Source organism: Buteo buteo, chromosome 17 (assembly GCF_964188355.1).
Source record: "Buteo buteo chromosome 17, bButBut1.hap1.1, whole genome shotgun sequence".
NCBI lineage: Eukaryota > Metazoa > Chordata > Aves > Accipitriformes > Accipitridae > Buteo > Buteo buteo.
The window spans coordinates 7,944,979-7,965,300 of NC_134187.1; the positions used below are offsets into that span (position 1 = coordinate 7,944,979).

The following is a 20,322-nucleotide window of genomic DNA, read 5'->3' on the forward strand; positions in this document are numbered from 1 at the left end:
AGCAGCTGGTGCATGAGAGGCCTGTGTCATATCTGCCAACCCCATGCAGGTATCTTAGATACCTTAGGGCAATGAAGTGGTCCCAGATACCCACGCTTAGGGCCTGGAATCGATCCCTTGACAGGGAAATCAGTTTCCAACTCCATTAACTTGGGATAATAAAAACAAGATGGAGTAACAATATATGTTGATATTTAATCCATCAATCTGCTAGGATAGACTGTTCTTACATTTGTCCTCAGTACACCAAGGCTTCATTTGACAGAGGTGGATAATTTTGAGCTAGGCAAGATTTTCTTTGGAGAGGGAGGAAAGGGGAAGAAGGAAGAGTGATAGGGTAAAAAAGGTCAAAGCTCTCCTTTCTCTTTCTCCCACGATCTCCTGCCTACGCCTCTGAATGGTTTGGATGTTTTTCATATGCCATAACCACCAAGAATGCAGTCAAGAATCCCATTTTCTTCCATATACAAGTAAATTGTAACTATTGACATTTTCTCCAGAAATTTAATCTATGTAGAATATTCTTCATTTCTGGCTTGAAACACTGCCCTGCAATACTGCTTTGTGCACCACCCCAGAGAAAAAGTAAAATATAGCAGCCAATATATCTGATAAATGGTCCTCTAAGCAGGTAGTACTACACTACAAAAATAAGATACTGGAGCATGTAATGGTACCATTCAGTTAATAATTCAGCTAATAGAGTGTTGTTTTGTTTTGTTGTAAGGAATATAGAGGTGTATGTTGGTAGCTAATAATTTTTGTCCAGTATGACTAAGAGCTGCTGTGGTGATGTTACTGCTGTTTGCTGCCAGTTCAAACCTACCTTAACACTTCAAGTGCAAGCTTTGTTTCCTTCCGACTTTCTTCAGTGATTGGGTAGAAAATAAGTATAAATAAACCTACAAGGATGAGGACAGCAGGGACCACTCCAATGAGGATTTTCAGTGTGAGGATCACATCGTTGGATTGTCTGCACATCCCTGGCTTGTATCCAGTAAACCTAAACAAATGGAAATAACAGTGGTGGTTGTATGTCCAAAGCTAAAAGGCAGTTGTTCATCTGAAGGCCCCCTTCCTGGGTCACTCCTTTCCCCCAAAACTCTTTAAGACTCTTCTCTCTTTTTTTCCCCCTACACCTCACTTTTTCATTCCCCTCATTACATGTTTCAAATCTTGTTTTTCAAATCTCATCTTTGTGCTCGATTTACAGATAACTGCATTACCTCTGCATTTTCTCATTATTATTATGTAACATTTAACTACTAAGAGAAGCATGGAATCCCATGTAACGAAATTGATCTGTTATGTGTTTCCTATTAATATTCAGCCAAGTATTTAGGCTCTGCTTTAAGAGTGTGCAAGTAATCTGACCAATTTCAACAGCAATAATTAACTTTAATTTAAACACACACTTAAGCACTCTTCTCAAGATAGACAAATTTACTCAAGTGCTTAGAGTTAGGTACACACTTACAGCTCATTGATTCAGGTCTTTCATGCAGTCCCACAACTGCTGATATACTCAAATTTCCATTCCCAATTTGTGGAATGATTTTATTTTCCTCTGAACATACACCTATCAAAGCTTAAGATCATTTAGCACCACTGTCTTCTGTGTTCTCCCACAAACATCTGCCTTGGCAAATTGCTGGGAGCTAACTGGAATGCAATTGAAAAGGGGCTGATTGGTGAACAGTGATTTGTTTGAGGGTGTGTGCTGCTTTTGGCTGGGATAGAGTAAATTTTCTTCATAGTAGCTAGTATGGGACTATGTTTTGGATTTGTGCTGAAAACAGTGTTGATAATACAATAACCATTACGCATGATGGAGCCCTGCTTTCCTGGAGATGGCTGAACACCTGCCCGCCGATAGGAAGTAGTGAATGAATTCCTGTTTTGCTTTGCTTGCATGCACAGTTTTCGCTTTACCTATTAAACTATCTCAACCCACAAGTTTTCTCACTTTTACCCTTCTGATTCTCTTCCCCATCCCACTGGGGGGGAGTGCATGAGCGGCAGAGTGGTGCTTAGTTGCCAGCTGGGTTTAGACCATGACAGGGTGTTAGCAGTAAGCATCTAAAATTCCTAAGCTTGAAATGTTCAGCCAAGAACTGCCTGTTATTTAGCAGTTTCGGCTGAAGGCCCTGAAGCAAAACATTCTGGTTACCAAAACCTAACTTGAAGCCAAGGGCTAGATAGTATTTCAGACAAGTTCCCTTCTAAGCGTTTATTGTGTGTTTGTGTGCTGTATGTATACTGAAACCTAGCAGCTGCAGGCAAAGGCCCTTTCTGCTAGGTCATGCACAAAAGAAGGGCAGGCGATGGCTGACCACTTTCTCAAGCTGACTGTTCAGTCAGAACGGACAAGGCAAAAGTAGAAGGAGAACACAAAGCGTCTTCCAAACTGACATGGTCTAGGTGACGGGCAGAGCTGTGAGAAAGACTCTGTTCCTGACTCCGATCAGTGTCCAGTTCCCTAAAACCATGCAGGAATCGGTGATCCTTTTATGCTGAACAGGCCACTAGGCACCCCTGAAAGCCCTCCAATCCATGTAAAGACTTACAAGCTCATATACAGAGTCCAACCCAGATGGACCAGGGAATGCACAAAGCAGCTGTATCACTTGGGGGGGACCTTCATCTGCTGAGCTTTCACGTTTAGTTCTTTATTCATATAAGCCACTAAAATTTACATGAGCAATTTGGAAAAAGGAAAATCTAAAGGGAAGTCAGGTCCTTCTGAACTGAAACATGTTAGGGCAGGCAACTTAATGCTCAGTGGTCTGGCTTAGATGATAACAATCCTGTCTTTAGTGGTTAGACATCTGGAGCTGCTGTCACTTTCAGGCTCAGGGCAAAAAGGCAATTAACTCTCCAGGGTAAAGGCAGAATGCTTTCAGAGTAGATCCACTAAATGGAAACACAGTGTTACTTACTCCAGGCCTGCTGCAGAAATTCCTAAGCCAATTCCTGCTGACATCTTGGTAAAGAAAACATAAGAAGAATAGAAAATGGTTTCATGTCCTTTTCCATGAGGATTCTGCAGGCGAAAGTTATCAACAACATCAGGCAGCATTGACCTAGAGATGAGCAACATACAAGAAAGCCTCAAGCCAAAATCTCTTCTCAAAGTCCAAACTTTCTGAAAGAGTATACCCCTCCTCCCTTCTTAAGATCTTATTGAGGTAGTCATGCACATGAAAGAATCCAGTTCAAAAAGTTCTACTGCTGGACAGGAGGGCAAAAATCCATGTAAGAAACACATGGCCACATATTATGAAGTAGAAAACCAGCTGAAAAAACTATCAAACACCTGCTGGGAGGTGACAGAATTCTTTAGACTGACTGTCATTCCAATCAGAAGTTGTGTTACTAAAAAAAGAACAACAAAAAACATGTTTCTTAAGATTTCAAGGGGCTCTGAATCTCTGAATAGTTTCACTCTGAAATAACTCTTTTGACAACCTAACAAAATTTTCAGAAACCAATGAGGCCTATTTTCTCTCTATTTCAAAGAGACTGAATTTGGTAATGGGGAATCAGAATGGAAGCTGCTCAAATATCAACTGTGAATTGACATTTTATTTCCAATATATGTCATGATTTACTGCTAGAAAAAGGGCTTCTCACCCTCTGTGCAGAAAAGCTTATGTAGTCTGACAGCTTATTTCAAACTATGTTTCCATGATCTCTTGGAGTTTTCAGGGCATTGTACAAATGAGTAATGCAAAACAGCTCTCAGCAGTGGTCTTGCTTTCTGGTCAGTTTGACTGAATAATAATTACTCCCTTCGGAAAGAAAATGTCCCACCCTGCTCACCCTTGAGTAGTTTTTTTTACCCACATGTTTTCAGTCCTCAAGAGAAAAGGACCTTGAATTCTCAGTTTCTTTTAATCATATTTTTGTGTTATTTAATCTATAACAGAGGGCTGCTCAATCAGGAATATATAGCTTAGCTTATGTTTCCTCTGCTACGTTCTTAATTGCTCAGCATTAATTGATTTATCTAACTTCATCATTCCTGTAGTTCTGTTAGAAACCAAACCTAGGCAACTGATTTACTGTTATCGCAAGTTGTATAGCTACTTAGATTATTGATTCATCTACATACTCTTATGTACAAAGACCAGCTACAGTTACAGTAGATGTAATCTGTTAATAACAGGGCAACCAAAGTCACGTCATTGCGAATAGCCTCTATTATAAAAGCAGAAAAAGATTCTTGGAAGAAGTGACTCTGGCCTTTCAGAGGCAAATTCCATGCAGTAGTACGTACATGCAGACATATACCCCTTCCCCAACTCAGATGTAAAATTCTCCTACCATGGCAACAGAAGAGATGCTGCAATGCTCAGACCAGAGACGAACGCCACTAAGTAAGCCAGGATCAGGTTTGGAATGGTCACTAGCATGACTGCAAAAGGAATCATCCACTGAAGATGAAGAAAAACAGTACATTTAACTTACATTACGCACTGCTCAATGGTATATAGACAGTTCCCTTCAAAATATAAGATTGTGCTACAAAACAGTTCATGCACAGCAACACCTAATACTTCAGTATTTTTGTGAAATGACATTTCCAAAGAGCCCTGAGCCAGTCTCTATTTACCTATTCAGAAGAATCAGAGAAAAATAGGACAAGCAATGTTAGTGCCTTCTCTGTTAGCAGTATTAGGGCTATAACTGCACTAGTAAATTGAACAGTCCCAAGACCCTACTTATCAGTCACGAGGCCAGCTGGCAGACCCTGGCCACATTCATACTCCTAAACATTCACAGTCTCCAAAAGAAATGTGGCCATATAAATACTTTTTGTGAAGAGCCCTTAAGTGGGCTAGTTCCCAAACTGTGCTCAGATATTTCTTGGGAGATTGCTAATCAGCTTGTGCTAAGATTTTTCTGCCAGTTTAGTAATAGTGATGACCAACCACCAGTTTCTATCCTAGGCCAGTGGAACTATTTAATTCACTGAGACAAAACATTGAAACATCATCACACTGCATTTCAAGGGGAGGGGCGGGGGTTCAACAGTCATTTTAAACTGTAAATATCCTATTTCACAGATCATCTTGAGTCTTGAATAAAGAAGAGTTTGCTTACACCTCCATGTCCAATGACCACTTTAAAGTAATCTAGGTACTCTGCAATAACTAAAACCAGGAAGGCAACGTGGTTTGCTCCCATTCCACGCAACCAGATAGGCTCATGACACTGCACAAGTCACTAAGGCTACTCTCAAAACCAAACTAATTTGGGATGCTCAGGATTTGTCTTCTGGCAGTACTTAAAACCACCTGATTTCCTCAACTTCTGCTTGAGGCAATGGGCTTACAGGATTGAAAATCCACTATTTTAAATGCTGATTGAATGCATACAGCCCAGCTGCCCTGTACACATCACATGCTCCATCTCCCACGCCTGTGAACCATGGGCACAGCACATGTAGAATCCAGAACCAGGGGCTTATCTACAGGGCTTTTTAATGATGGGGGATTAGTTTAACATTAAGTGTTTCAATCCTCTATATTTGCAGCTTGGGAGCTGAGGGTATGAGAAGAGCTTTCACAGAGAGTGATTCCCCTAAGCACTGCTATTTACAGTTCTGTATGATAAGTGATTCTGGGAGTCCTGGAGTCTAATCCATTATGTTTATGTTTTAAATGCATTTCCCATCTAAAGCACTTGCTCCTAACCTAAGGAGGCAGAAAATAACCTTTCCTGACTGCAACTTCCCAGCACAGACAGATAATCCTTGCATTAGCCCAATGCTGTGGCAAAATCGTTATTTCACCACAAGAGAGCACTCCAGCAATACAAGATTTTATGTTGCCTATAAGCAATTTTATGACTGCCTTATGCTCCACACGGGGCACCCACTCAGAAACCAAAGCACTTAAACAAAATTCTAGATCGATAATAATAATCATTGTAACCGTAATTTTCTACTGAAAGAGAAGCATGACCCGCAGGACTGAGGCTACAATGCCTTAAAGTCTCACACATGCAACAGTAGTGCAATCACAGGGCCAAACACAGTGTTCCTGCTGTAATAAACAGCTAATGCATCTCCTTCTTTCCAACTTTAAAGCAAATACTCCGTTATTGGCACCCTGCTCCCTAGTCACAGGGCCTGCTGCACTCCGAGTCATAAACAATATCCTCCAGTTATCACGTGTCTTTCATCCATTCCCGGACAGCACTATCGAAGGCGACCCTGCTGGGATGCTGAAGGTGGTACTGGCCTGTGAAGCAGCACATTATAAAGGGCAAATTAGGAAAAGGTGCAGCTAGGATGTGAGTGGAAATGGGGATGGGAGGGTGGAAAAGGGACTGCACACCCAGGATTCACCCAAGGGCATGCCTCCATGCTGCGCAGTGCTGACAGATGGCAAATAAACAATTGTGTATGTGTGGGGAGGTGAAAAGATTGGAGGCATTTTTGGATTTGTTTTTATTTTTTACTAAATCCTCCAAAACCCGCTGCCAAAAGCTATTATTAGCTAGGATAGAAACTAGAGTTGTGAGAGCGAGCAATATTCTAGTTTCAGACAACTTGCCAAAACCATAAACCAACAAGCTGCCACACTTCTTAAAATTTCTCATGACAAGCTTCACCTCCGGTCAGCAGCTGAGAGACTTACTGATTCTAAGTTCAACGTTTTCCCCATGAGGGCAGAGCAGACAATCTAAATGAACATAGCACGTGGAAGCAGACACAAATAAACAGAGGAGAATAATTCCTACCTAGCCTGTGCGCCAGCCTGATCACAGGAAGAATGCTATCAAGGATCCTGCTTGGGCATGACCGTATACCTCCAGAAAGTCTAGGCTTTAAACTTCCAGAAAGTTTAGATAATTAGTCAGTACTTAGACTGTTGGCCATCTCTTGTGGAGGAATGAGTAAAAGGGGAGCAATATCAGTGGCAGGAAGCCAAGATTCTTGTTGCTTATCTACCTACCTTGCCTTCTATACTCCTTCAGGGGTCTCTTTGACATAGGACCACTTTAACAGGAAAAATTAGTCTGGAGCAGTGTGAAATTTTTTTCAGGAAACTGAATTTCAAATTACACCTTCACCCTGAAATCTGAGTAAGGTTTTGGAGAAAAAAACCTTGTTTTCTCCCCTGTCTCCTTCCCTTCCAGAAGAACATTCCCCAGTGACAAACACAGGAGCCTTAAATGATGTGATTTTATTTCACAGTGAGAGAGAACAGATTAGTTGTACAGATCACACAAACTGGTAGTATAGGTAGCCCCTGTGATGCATTGCCAGACACAAAATCCATCACTGAGCACACACTGAGTCCCTTGAGAAATGTCTACAAGGTGAAATAAAGAGATGGCTTTTTTCAGCCCAGTCCCCACTTAGACCATAACACAGTCAAGCAACTCAACTGTAAAATTAAGTTAAACCATGTTTACAGAGGTGCTGACAGGCTTTCCAGTCATGTTAAACTAAATTTATAGAGCCAAGTTGGTTGAAGAAAGCATTTTTCGTAGCCAAGTAGACAGAGGAGGAGATTTCCTAAGGAGGAAATCTGCATTCCCTGGTCCAGTCAATGGTCCAATACTGCTTTTGGCAATTCTCTTTGCTGAAGTGGTAAAAAGAAATGAGGATGGGACTTGGATTCCAGATGCCTACTTCAAAACACATAACCATTCAGCATATTTGGAACTTGGGTTTTAAAGTTACTTCTGATTCTTTGGAAGTCATTCCAACACGCAGATTTGAATTCCAAAAATTACTGTTCAATTATATTCAACAATTGTCACCAGACCTAAACTTTGTTCAGATTTTGACATATAGCTTCAGGCTAGATTTTCCAAGTCCTCATGCTTTGTTGTGCACAAGGCAGACAATTTTTCTTTCCTCTTTCATAAGTAATTGAAGGTAAACAGGGGAAAAATGGGGAGGAATAGGCCTATACAATGACTCACTGAGGATGATGACAGAAAATTGCTGCTGCCTGCACTAAGTGAAGGACTTAAAATAATCCATCAGAGATGAGGGCAAGCTTGCTGAGCTGGCTTTGCAGAGATGTGTCAAAGTTAAACTAGGCTTCTTTTCTCAGGTAGATCACCTATTTCTTTACTTTACTAATAACCATCCATCTCCATTCAGAGGGATGTGGGCAGTCCTGCCTTTTTACGTTTCTAGAGAAGAATGAGTAACAGACTTCTGTTTCCTCCTCTGTGACTGAATTACAGACGCAGTCAACTCAGCACCATATACAAAGACAAAGCAAGCCTTGTACAACAGATAACTTGTCAACCTGAAGCAACAGAGATCTGAATTTATAAAATCTCATTGGAGTTCACTTCTGAGAGCAGTGAAATGCAGAGCTTGTGCAGATTCTTAAATAAACTTGGACATCCCTTCAGCATCAATCCATTTCTTAAAAGTTTCTCTTGGAAACTTGGAATGTGTCTGAAATTTGGTATAACTATTTAAAACAAACCCTAAAACTTAGCAAATTTCACGTAGCTTGAGGTTATAAGCACTTGAAAGAGCTCCTGAAGTGGCTCCAGTTGTCAAATGAAGTGAGCACAAGCAGATTTTTTTCTCAAAGGATTTGCTTACCGAAATCCCACATGCTGCACACTTCTTGCCAAATCGCTGCAGAAACTTCTGCCAGAAGGGAATGCTCACAGCTGCTGATACCTACAATTGACAAAAACCCATATCTGTACTGTGCTTACTGCCACTCTCTTCTTCAGCTGTAGAGTTCACAGACATCTTTTTGTCTAGTACATTACAGTCTGAAAGGAACGTGAACTTGCAGATTCCTGTTTCTCCTCATCCTTTGAGTGATTATTTTTTTTAATTCACTATTATGTATTATAAACAAAAGCTATCCATGAGAGAGTTTTCCACAGTCAAATATCAGAAGGCAGTGTCTTAAAAATTCCCTTTCCTAATGTAAGCCACAGCAGTTAAAGCTATACATGATACGGTCATTAAAGTTCAAAGATGCTGCAAATAGTCATACTTTGCAAATGCCTTTTGCCTCATTATCTAAACCTAAAAAATAAGTGAATTAAGCTCTACCCCATCGTACAGAAAGAAAGCTGAAGCAAAAGATACACTTATCTTAAGATATACTTAGAGTACATATCCCATATTACATGTTTATTCTTAGGAACAACCTGTAAGAGAAATAGTCACTTACAGTCAACATTACCATTTCATATACTGTAATACTCACCTGGTAACAGGAACAACCACAGGCAACATAGTACCAATGCACCCAAGTATTGCTACTAGTGACAGTCTTATGATTGACCTAAATTCAAATGTCATCTCATTGTTAGAGTTACATTCTACTCTTTACTGACTTTACTGCCTCTTGCCTCTTTTCTTGGTGTCCATTGCTTGCAGAGCCTTGAGATACCCAGCAGTCATCCCTTGCTCTCCAACATTTCGGTTTTAATAATTGGGAAAGATCTGTCTTATTAATGTGGGAAAGGAAGAATCAAAAAGGGGAAGAAAGGGTGAAAGGGTGGGGTGCTGGGACCAAGAAGTAGAAATGAAGTTCCCCTCAGATGGCTCCACAAAGTCTCTGTGCCAAATGGGTCAGAAATCATGTAACAGCTTCCCTGAAAATGACTGCTGCAGTTCTATATGGTAGACAAATTCTCTACAAAATATTTCAAATTGCAGTACATGCACATCCCAGTAATTATGCAGCATTAAATGTTCTACTTGTGTTAAAAGGACTTTGGTCAGAAGGATGAAAATGGCAGTTTTCAATTAATATTACTTGTAATCACGAAGTAAATCATGCAATACAGGAGCAGTGTGTAACTGAGTTATAAGTACCACCTAAGCAAGCAGAATTCTACCTCTGCATGTCAAGAAAAAGATTCTGTAAAAGGATCTTTTTATCACATTGCCAATTGCTTTAGAGAGGAATCTTCATATCTCTGGATATTTAAAATATTTATCATTGCAAGCTGCCCAGCCCAGAAGGCTCATGTGTATGAGTACACAAATTAAAGTTGTTTAATTTTCAGCATATCAGACTGGGGAAAAGGAAAAAGGAGCTAAAATTCCAGGCCTCATTTCTGGCAGCAGCTTTTGTCCTTTATAGGAGCAGAAAGTGACTTACAGGTAAAAGCAACAAGGAATTAATTAAAAGCTCCAAAACATTAATTTTTTTATAATTACAGTAGGGAACACCAGCTTTATTTCAAACAGGCAGTGGAAAAGATGGTGTAGCTTCCTAACAGCTTTGTCTAGACACAAAACTCTTCTTGTCTTCCGTTATTTTGTGCCAAAAAACAGTGAGAACCAGCTATCAAATAAAAATATGGGAGAGAAGTGCAACTCACCAAGATAGTCACCACCAAATACTGGAAGTGATTGCGAAGATCAGCAGCATGAGTGCAGAAAAGGACAAAGTTGCTCTGCTCCAGCTGTTGAATTAAAGACATTTGGTGACCACCAAAAAACAAAGGAAAATTAAAAAAGACAAAAATGATTTCACACTCCATACTAGCCAAACACAGTTGGTGACTGATTTGTTAAATGTAGAATTTGGGAGTCTCATTCTTCCCTCGTTTGCAACAATTTAAAGAAGCAATAACTTTCCTGCTATCCCTGGAGTAACATGCCAATAATATTGGGGCAAGCAAGAGCTAAACCATGCACCTAATACAGCATAAAAATGACCAAAACAGGAACTGTCTTATGAGAGAATTCTGTTTAAAGGCTTTATTCCCGATGTTGCAATTGCCTTGTGTTGTTGTCACAGCTGCAGACTACTGCAAGAAATTGCCCTTCCTTTTCCATAGCAATGCCATAAATCTTTCACCAGAAGCTCTGACTCCAAAACAAGTTACTCTTCAGCTGCAATTACACTCACGCCAACTTCCTGTAGTAAAGCAGCTAACTGCTGGTTTTGTATACAACCTTGGCTATGGAGTGTAGCTTTGGGTCAGACATCTCCATAAGTCTGAGTACTCATTGGATGGGAGGATCTAGCTGCACTGTGTTATAATGACAGATGAAGCCACTGCCACCATGCGTTTGCAGAATTCAGGGGGGTTCTGAATACCAGAATATGGTTCAGGCCCAGATCCAGCAATTTTGCAGAAGTGGAACAACAGAGGAGGATTTAATACTCATGCCACAGCAGTATGATCAACTCTTGCTCCTTTGTGTGCTTGTAGATTCTAAGTGCCAAATCATCTGTATACAAATTAGGATAAAAGATATATCCTTTCTCCATTGCCACCAAAACCTTCCCTAGTTTGTGTCCCAGTTCACCTGCCTTCATTTTAGATGTAGAATATCACGCTCTGGGATTATGGCCAATGCATCTTCACCTGTCTGTTCCTTTGCTCACCAGTAATGCACTCACTAAATTCCACGAAGTCAGTGGAACAATAGCAAGGGTTGCTCACGCTGGCTGAACTGGAGCAATACAGCTTCCAGCTTCTGCCTCCCCTCACACCTTCCCTTCATTTTGTACAAATAGAAAAATAAAGAGATGTGGACTGACAGAAGTTCTTTTCCTCCTGGGTGTTGTCAGCAAGTAGTTGGCTGCAGCAATCAGATGTGCGCTGCATCCTTATTGACTGAATGGATGCTGGAAGGGTCCGGACCATAAGGGACCTTTCACCTTTCATCTTCTCCCTGTCTCTACTGTTGTTCACAGTGCCTGCAGCTCCCAGATATAAGCAGAAATGCTTCTGCTATTCCAGCAAGGACTGACAGATGGTGTAAAGGACAGCCTACTAACTGTGCCCAAATCCAGGCCAACAGGAAACTTCAGCGATTCTTTGGCAAACAGACTTTTAAGCAGCCCTCCCAAGGAACTTAGTAATTCACCAGGACTGCTGGTGAACACAGTACTGCTCTCTTACATGCCCTGTTCTTGCCCTCTGTCCTGATATTTACTTGATCAATGGCTCATGTGACTAAGAGTCTGTTGACAAAAATGTGAATATTATTTGTTTTTCAAAATAAAGCCAACTTCAACTGATATGTACAGGTTCATGTTAAAATAGCACATTTCCCGAGTTGACAATAGCTCAAAAATCAAGCTTTAAAAAGACTGATGGACTATGGGGAGTAAGGGTTTCTTACTGAGTGGCTTTAAGTTTTTCTACAGCTTCTCTCGACGGGAGGATGTATTGCATCTTTTTGAGAGCACCACATTCAACTGCAGGTCCTCATTTGAAAATTAGGTCTATCTAGCTCTGAGAGAGGTAAGACCTCCTGCCTCTGAACATCTTCTTACTCTGACCTAATGCCTTCCATCACAAAAGACTCCATAAGAACCAGTTCAGCCACTATCTGAGAACAGCCACCTATACAAAGGAAAGGGGCAATGGTTTAAAGCGGCACACACTATAGAGAAGAACAGAGAGAAGAGAAAAAGCATTCTCTAAGCAACTGAAACCACAGGAGACTGTAGATGGATAACATATAATGACCCAATCTGGGTCACTAGGACTAGTTCCTCACCTTTTATGGAAGAAAAAAAAAAAAAAAGCCATCTATAAATGGTCAGGACTTTGGTTTTGCTTCTCGTTTGAAAGAACCATCTCCAACCGCACAGGACCCCAGGCACGAAAAAAGGACTCCGGTTCCCTACTGATTTGTATGGGAAGGCACCACCCCCTAGATCACCACCTCCAGTCACCAGCCAAAGGTTATTTGCATTTTAGCTGCCGCAGACTATCCCATGCTGGGACTGGAATGAGGCCAACACACGGACTTAGAGAGTCTGGAAGTTACCTGAACTGCTGTCGAGATGAGAAGAAATGAAGCTGTAAGCTTCACATATGGACCATGCTTCATGGTGAGTCCAAGCCCCTTACAAAAAGGAATTGCTCTGTCTGAATTTAAGGCATAAGGATCTAAGAGGAGCATAATAAATAAAATAAGAATCTTTTCCATAGATAAATGTGAAATAATTATTATTAAATCTAGGCATATTTAAATATATCTTACCATCTTTTTCCTTTACTCCAAGAAAAAGAATGACAATTCCAAGAAGATACACACCTCCTATGACCCCTGCTGCAATCATATAAACTTTTGCCTTTGAAAAGAAAAAAGACATTTGAAATTGTGACTGGAGGAATGACAAGTCATTATGAAAATTTCAGTCTCTTTCTGGTGAGTCATCTGCAAATAAAGAAATGCCCGTCTACATACAGCCAACTATCTGTCTTTTACCTCTCTGAAAAATGTTCACTTCTGCAGTTCATATATAAACAACACCTACTTTAAGATAAATCCAGGGCACATAAGTATTTATTTCTTGGGGAAAAAAAAAAAAAAGAAAAAAAAGAAGCTGCAAACAAAAGGGCTACTGTGTTGGCAACCTGAATGTTTTAAAAAACTGTTTACGTTCAGACTAGCTATAGATATACACAGTCATCTATCAAAAACATGCAGCATCCATAGAGCAATTAAAATTTTTAGTAAATCCAGTTGGTCTAGCTACACAGACTGCAATCTGTATCTTCATGCTGGGTGGGAAAGGCCTCAGTACTGATGTAAACATAATTACTGCATTTATACATAATGATAATGAAAACTTCCTTTAGGCTCTAATGAATTTTAGAAATCACACTTTCATGCCAATGTTTTGAGAATATGGTAGCTTGCATGCTTGTTTTCCCAGTTACTTAGTGAAATATTCAAGCAAATTCAGAAATCTTTGCTTCCAATTAGCTAGGGAAACAAAGCCCCCAAGGATACCTCCCACATCATCAGATCACATTTATTATATCTAACTCTGATTACACTGACTCTGGAATAAAGCTTTAAAAAATAATTTTGCTTTAGTATTCTGTAATAATTTATTTTATACTGTGTTATCAAAGATTAAAAAAGTGCTGGTTATAGAGCTTTATGACACAATGATTATTTGATAGGAAAATTGAATTCCAAATTATCAGTTATATGTTGCAAATGAAATGATTATAAATCTAGGAAGCAGCTAGTAAATAAGCATGCAATTACAAGAATATATTACCAAATATAAAGTCACTTAGTATAGATGCAAAGGTAGTCAGATGAACCGTGTAAGTATAGACACTGTTCAAGACAACAGCTTTTGTTAAGATATTTGCATTTTAGAAGGGGACATGGTGAAATAAAGGAATGCAGGACTATTCTTTATTTGGGATAAAGTTTTGGTTTTTTTTATATCAGAGCTATAAATTAAGTCACAGGGTACTTTTATGCTATCAGTTATGGCTTGCACAGACTACAGACTGCAGTACTGTAGATACCTGAAGCCACTTAAATGAGGTAATTTCAGCCTCAAAAGCAGCCTAGCCAGGAGAGAAGGGGCTGAAAAAAAAAAGCATAGTAACAGAACTCTGTTATGAATTTTGTATTTCGTGTCTATTTATTTATTAATTTGCTTGAAGCACTTGACTTAAATGCTTTCTTTCACAGTTTATCGTTAAGTGTAATTTGAGCTTAAACTATCAAGGTTATTCATGGTAGGCCAAATAAGATTCTCTGACCCTAAACAAAATTTGTTAGCCCATCTACAAACTATATCAATATCCATGCTTGGTTTCTAGTAGCAAAAATCTGCTCCTAAGCTTACAGTAACAACTTCAGGAGAGCTTAGAAATAACCGTTTCTTCCACTTTCTTTAACAATGAGCAAAATATCATCAGTCATTCATTAGGTCTTCTTTTAAAGTAGGTGTGCTCTTGAGCAGCTAAGAATTAGTCCTTGTGACAAAAAGGGTCAGGGTAATACTCCTGAATGGCACTAAAAAAAGGCAAGATTCAGTCTCTTCTAAAAAATTTTTTTTAGACTCATGGAGGTACTTCAGGTTCATAGACCTGCCTCAACTTAGAATTCAATGTCCAACAGTCACAGAACCAACATTCAAGATCTGAAATCTGCTGATTGTGCAGTTAGGTGCATATTCTGTTGTGCATGGTGTGAATAAAAGGCAAGTGCCCTGTCATGCAATACAAGCAGCTCCCCTACGTGGTTTGGTGGCCATGCATGCTCCTATAATCCAACCAAATTGATGCCAGGTTATGTGAATGGCAAAAAATTTTGGTCCTCACTTTTTGTTTTCTTTGGTCCTCACTGTTTTCAGGGTAGCAGGGAGTGAGGTGGGTTGCCAGAGCAGTTCATTCAGACTATAGCCTCTGCCCAGGCCTGAGGGCTCTTTGGGTGAAAGAGCAGGAAAGAACAAGGAGTGAACAGAACCTCACCCATGGAAAATGGTTGGACACCATAATCCAGGCTGTTCTCAACCGTGGGATACTACTCATCTACAAAACCTGAAAAGGTGACACACAAAACAGTGGAAGAAGGAAAAAAACAAAGACCAAACCAAATAAAGAGGAAATTCTCACAAAAAATGAACACATGGCTGTTTGTAAACAAGGAAGTGAAATGAGGAAGGTAATTTCTTTATTTAAATCAACCCATACAGTTGGGAAAAAAAAAAAAAAAAAAAAAAAGGACAAGTTTCCAGTCACACTGCAACTTCTTTGGATCTGAAAAATGTTTGTGTGTCTAAAAGCTTTTCCATTGTTTCCCAGTGTTAGTAGCTAGTTTAATGAAAGGTATTACCTTCTACCTGGCTACTTTAGGCTATGTATCTTTGCTAATTTTTCAAAATAAAAAACTACTTGACTTTCAACTCATTGTGAAGCTTCTTTCTCCATCTCTCTCCTACCTCAAAAAGGACAGGAAAGCACACGTGGTTAGACAGAAAGGAAATAACATCATGGTGGTTTTTTTTCCTTGAAAGCCATTTAAGAGATTTGAAAGTAGAAGTTGGTGATTATGGCATAAAGCAGATTCAGACAGGGAATCTGCTGTGCAATGAAATTCAGCTAGCTCCACAACTTTTCAAACTACTCCTCTTGACAATTCACAGAGCTGTAAAAGCACAGTAGTTTTCTACATCAAGACATTGTCCTAGAAGCTAAAAAGGAAAACAGGATGATGTTCTGTGTCTTGTTAAAATATACACTAGAAGTTACCTAACAAGCAGCTTCAAAAACACTTTAATCAGCTATAAAATGGTATGGCCACTTACAGAAGCAGCCCAGCTCTCCCCAGGCAGTTTCCCAGATCAGCTCTCTGAGAAGCCTTACAATGACCTGTGCCAAAAAACAAGGATCAGCTAGCACAGAGGCAAAGAATAGTGTCTGGGGGTTGGGGGAGGCAAGGGTTAGGCCCCTTTCTGGACTACCAGTGCTCATGCCAGGGTATGCAAATTCAAAGTATGCATAAAAACATGTCTTTAGCTTGTGATTTTACTGCTGCTGAAGAGTGGTAATAGGAGCTATTCAAGTATAATAAGGAGAGCATGAATACATATACCCTGATTTACACCAAGCACCTGAGATAAGACTCCAGTCAAGGAATCTTCTTCATGGGGAATTTTATGTATCAGTTAGTACATGCACTGACAGAGAAATAGATGAAAATATAAAAAGAGATCCTGAATCTAGCAATTGGTAAAATGGAACCCACAAACTGCTAATTTCACGAGCGACAGAGAAAAAACCACTACACAAGGTAATTGTTTGATTCAGGGCCTGTTTCAAGACCACTGGAAACAATGGAAGACTATCAAATTGTGTTTGGATCAGGTTTTAGGATTTCCTCCCAGATATAAAACCTCCTCTGTTTCTCAAAAAGTAGCAAACTGAAGCATGAAGAGATTAAAGTACTTGTGCAGGATTACAGGAAAAATCTGCTGTGGAAAATTAAATAAACAAGCATAGATCTCTAGGTTCATTCCACATGTTAACCACTAAGCCCTGCTCCCACTAATTGCCTCTTACCAACGACTTACTTTCAACAGTGATTTGTACCTTCACAAGAATAGAGATTCCAAGCAGGACTTGCAGTTTCATTCACATAACAGCCATTAATCTTTACAGGTGATTCCTAGTGATAACTAATTTGAAGAGCAGTGTTGCTGAACTTAAAGATCTTGCTATAGCCACCATTTTTCATAGAATCATAGAAATATTTAGCTTGTGTGGGACCTTTAAAGATCATCTAGTTCCAACCCTCCTGCCATGGGCACGGACACCTTCCACTAGACCAGGTTGCTCAAAGCCCCATCCAACCTGGCCTTGGACACTGCCAGGGATGGGGCAGCCACAGCCTCTCTGGGCAACCTGTTCCAGTGCCTCACCACTCTGACAATGAAGAACTTCTTCCTTACATCTAATCTAAATCTATCCTCTTCCAGTTTAAAGCCATTACACCTTGTCCTATTACTACAGGCCTTGGTAAAGTCTTCTTCCATCTTTCTTATAAGCCTCCTTTATATGTTGAAAGGCTGCAATAAGGTCTCCCTGGAACCTTCTCTTCTCCAGGCTGAACAACCTCAACTCCCAGCGATTCTTCATAGGAGAGGTGTTCCAGCCCTCTGACCATTTTCATGGCCCTCCTCTGGACCCGCTCTAACAGGTCCATGTCTGTCTTGTGCTGGGGAACCCAGAGCTGGATGCAGTATTCCTGGCACAGTAAAGTAAGCTTTTCTTACTAAGCTTCTATTTTAAACTGTAAATCAGACCCTAGTGAAAACAAAGGATGGCCATATACCTCCTAGCTACTTTACAGTTTGGCATCTTCAGCAAAGCTCCTCAGTGGCATTCTGCTGTCATGCTGAGAAATGGTTGCAAAGACAACAGACAGGAAGACTTGTTTGCTATGTTGTCAGCGTTTACTGATTTCAAGGAAGTCATGTTCATGCTCATCCGGCTGGATGATATGATATGGTATTACAGAAACACCCCCACCCCTCTGTCTAAGAGATTTTAGTGTGCTCCCACAGACACTTACTTGATGTGACAGGAGATCTGAGGGGTCTGGAAAGCTGGGAGTGTCATGCCAGGTGTCGGTTGTGTTTACTGGGGGATTCACAGTGCAGTGATGAGAGAAATGAGCACTGGCCACAATCTGCCCCTGAAGTGCAGCTCCAATCAAGGTCCCAAGCACTTCCATGGTCATTCCTAAAGAAGGGAGCACAAATGTGCACTGAGGATGAGAACTCAATTCCTCCACTGTCTGCAAGCTTGCTCATTTGTCTCACTGAAGAGAAACCTCATCAAATCATTTTCTTTTACAGGGAACAAGCAGAAAAAGCAATACCAAGAACAGCAGAACTGGAAGATCAGTAATAGAACTGTTTCAAGGAAAGAAAGTTTTGTCAGCTATTTTCTGATCAGCTTTTAGAAGCCTCCATGGAAAAGCCTCTTTTATACAAGCTGCATGATGGATGCAGCTGAGATTAAGAATCACAAGGCGATAACATAGAAACCTTTCATCTCGAGGACCAGAGCAGAACTACAGTTTAAATGCTGAATGCCATTTTTCCAAGGCAGGACTAGGAGTCATAACATCAGACTTTTCACCTCAATCTTGACAGTAACTTGTGAAACTTTTTTCAAGTCACTTATCTGATCAGACCTTTAGGTTCTCCAACTGTAAAATAAAATGATACTTAAGCTTACATTGGAAATAATACAACTGCAAAGCTCTTGGAAACAGCAGGTGCTGTTCTTAACTGCCTAAGGCCACAGTCAGGCAGAACTAGCTACCTCAGCCTCAGAGAATGATTCAGATCACTAATACTCCAAGTACCATCAGAACAAAGGATCATCTGAAAAAACAACCAAAGTCTCCATTTGGGAAACCAAAAATCTAACCATGGGCATCCAGCTCATGCCTCATGTACTCAAAATCAGTCAACGAGGTGGCTAGCTGTTACAGCTCCATCGCAGGTGAGTAATCTGGGTTCTAGACCTTTCTCACCCCAAGGGATTTCAAGCCTACCACTCCTGTTTCCACGCAGTATGGCCACACCCAGCATCCCCATGTCAGGGAGATAAACTGAATTCCTGTCCTGGCTCCAGAGACTATTTATGCATTTTGCATAAAGATACATAGGGTTGAATACATGAAGAGATTAGGAACAGGGACAAAGATTCCCCGTTTATGAGGGAGTGCTCTTCTCATTGACCTAAACATCAGGCTTTGTTCTACTTTTTCTCTCTCAGTGGCTCCAGGGATCCCATGCTTCTTTCTCAGAAGCACCATGAGGGATTTTGAAGGGCCACTTCCAGAGCAGGTTGTGTCCTGGTGGTTTTCATACTCTCCCTGGAAACGGATAGGTATTTCAAAAGCTCCTATGTTCAGGTTTATTCAAGTCCCCTGCTCTATAATAGTCCTCCCAGGTGACCTTGGACACATGCCTTTTTGAGTATGCCTGTAAAGGAATAAAAGTACTTCTCCACCTAATGGGAGGTCAATGCACACACGCTTTGAGGTGTTCAGACAGTGCAGTAACGAGGGCTGTACATAGCTATGGAAGATCAAGTAAGGAAAAGGGAAGAGAGGCTCCCTAGGAGACTTGGATCATTTAAACCATTGCTAGTATGTTCCCAAACAGAGAATGCTTCTGGATGGAAAATTTGAGGCTTCGCATAACATTAATTTAAACCAATGGGAAGTAAAAAAAAAAAAAAAGAAAAAAAGCTTCGTCCCCAAACTTCACATCTAATCTTACTAGCAATGTTACAGTTCAGTCCATACACACAAAAATGCTGGCAGATGGTAGAATTCCTAACCTCAACCTGATTTGAAGTATTTGGACAGAAACTAGTCTCAGTTGGGCCTTGCAGAGCTTCCAAACTGTTGACAACTCAGTGCAAAGGCAATGCACCTGAGTCACACCTTTCATTCAAAACACCACCTACACATTTATAACCTTTATCTAGGGCTCTACGTCTGCATTTTACCAGCACTTGTGTAGAATAAAACTCAGAAGCATCATTAGAGGCAACAAAAATACAGCCATTATGAAACCTTATTTTCTAAGAAGTAGCAAGAGCTGAGAAACAGGCAAATTTCAAAGTTTTTGTGTGCTCAGAATTTATAATGTATTACTTTCCACCTAAGCCAAGAAAACTGATCTTTCAGAAAGCAGATCGTACCTTGAAGTAGGTTATGTTTTGCCCAGAACGTAAGTAGGATTTATGTTAAAGCAACTCTGGAATCCAGTATTTCTACCTTGCACTCATAGTAAGGAGCAGGACAAAATTTATAATAAGCAGTTCTGCTTGTCTCCAGTAGAGGGTAATGGATCCTCTGATCCCAACGTTTTTTTAAAAGCACACTTCATACTACACAGCTGTTTTTCTTTAAGCAGTTGAAGAAATGCCTGAGCAACTGACTGCATCCAAGAAAGTCTATCAACAAGAAGAATTCTCTATGAAATCCAAAAGAAAGGCAAAAGTGTTTAAGTAAAACACTTGTTTAAAAAAAGGGCGGGGAGGGGGGAATTCTTA

At 40.3% G+C, this 20,322-nt stretch overlaps 1 protein-coding gene across 1 annotated transcript in view; it reads right to left on the minus strand.

Annotated features, from left to right (window-relative positions):
* Nucleotides 1-20,322, minus strand: part of MFSD2B (MFSD2 lysolipid transporter B, sphingolipid) — a 45,971-nt gene that overhangs the window by 8,345 nt on the left and 17,304 nt on the right. Inside the window, 8 exon segments of the mRNA XM_075049035.1 lie at nucleotides 827-1,003; nucleotides 2,940-3,083; nucleotides 4,327-4,436; nucleotides 8,588-8,668; nucleotides 10,339-10,422; nucleotides 12,752-12,873; nucleotides 12,968-13,058; nucleotides 17,816-17,985. Coding sequence (XP_074905136.1) covers nucleotides 827-1,003; nucleotides 2,940-3,083; nucleotides 4,327-4,436; nucleotides 8,588-8,668; nucleotides 10,339-10,422; nucleotides 12,752-12,873; nucleotides 12,968-13,058; nucleotides 17,816-17,985 — 979 coding nt within the window.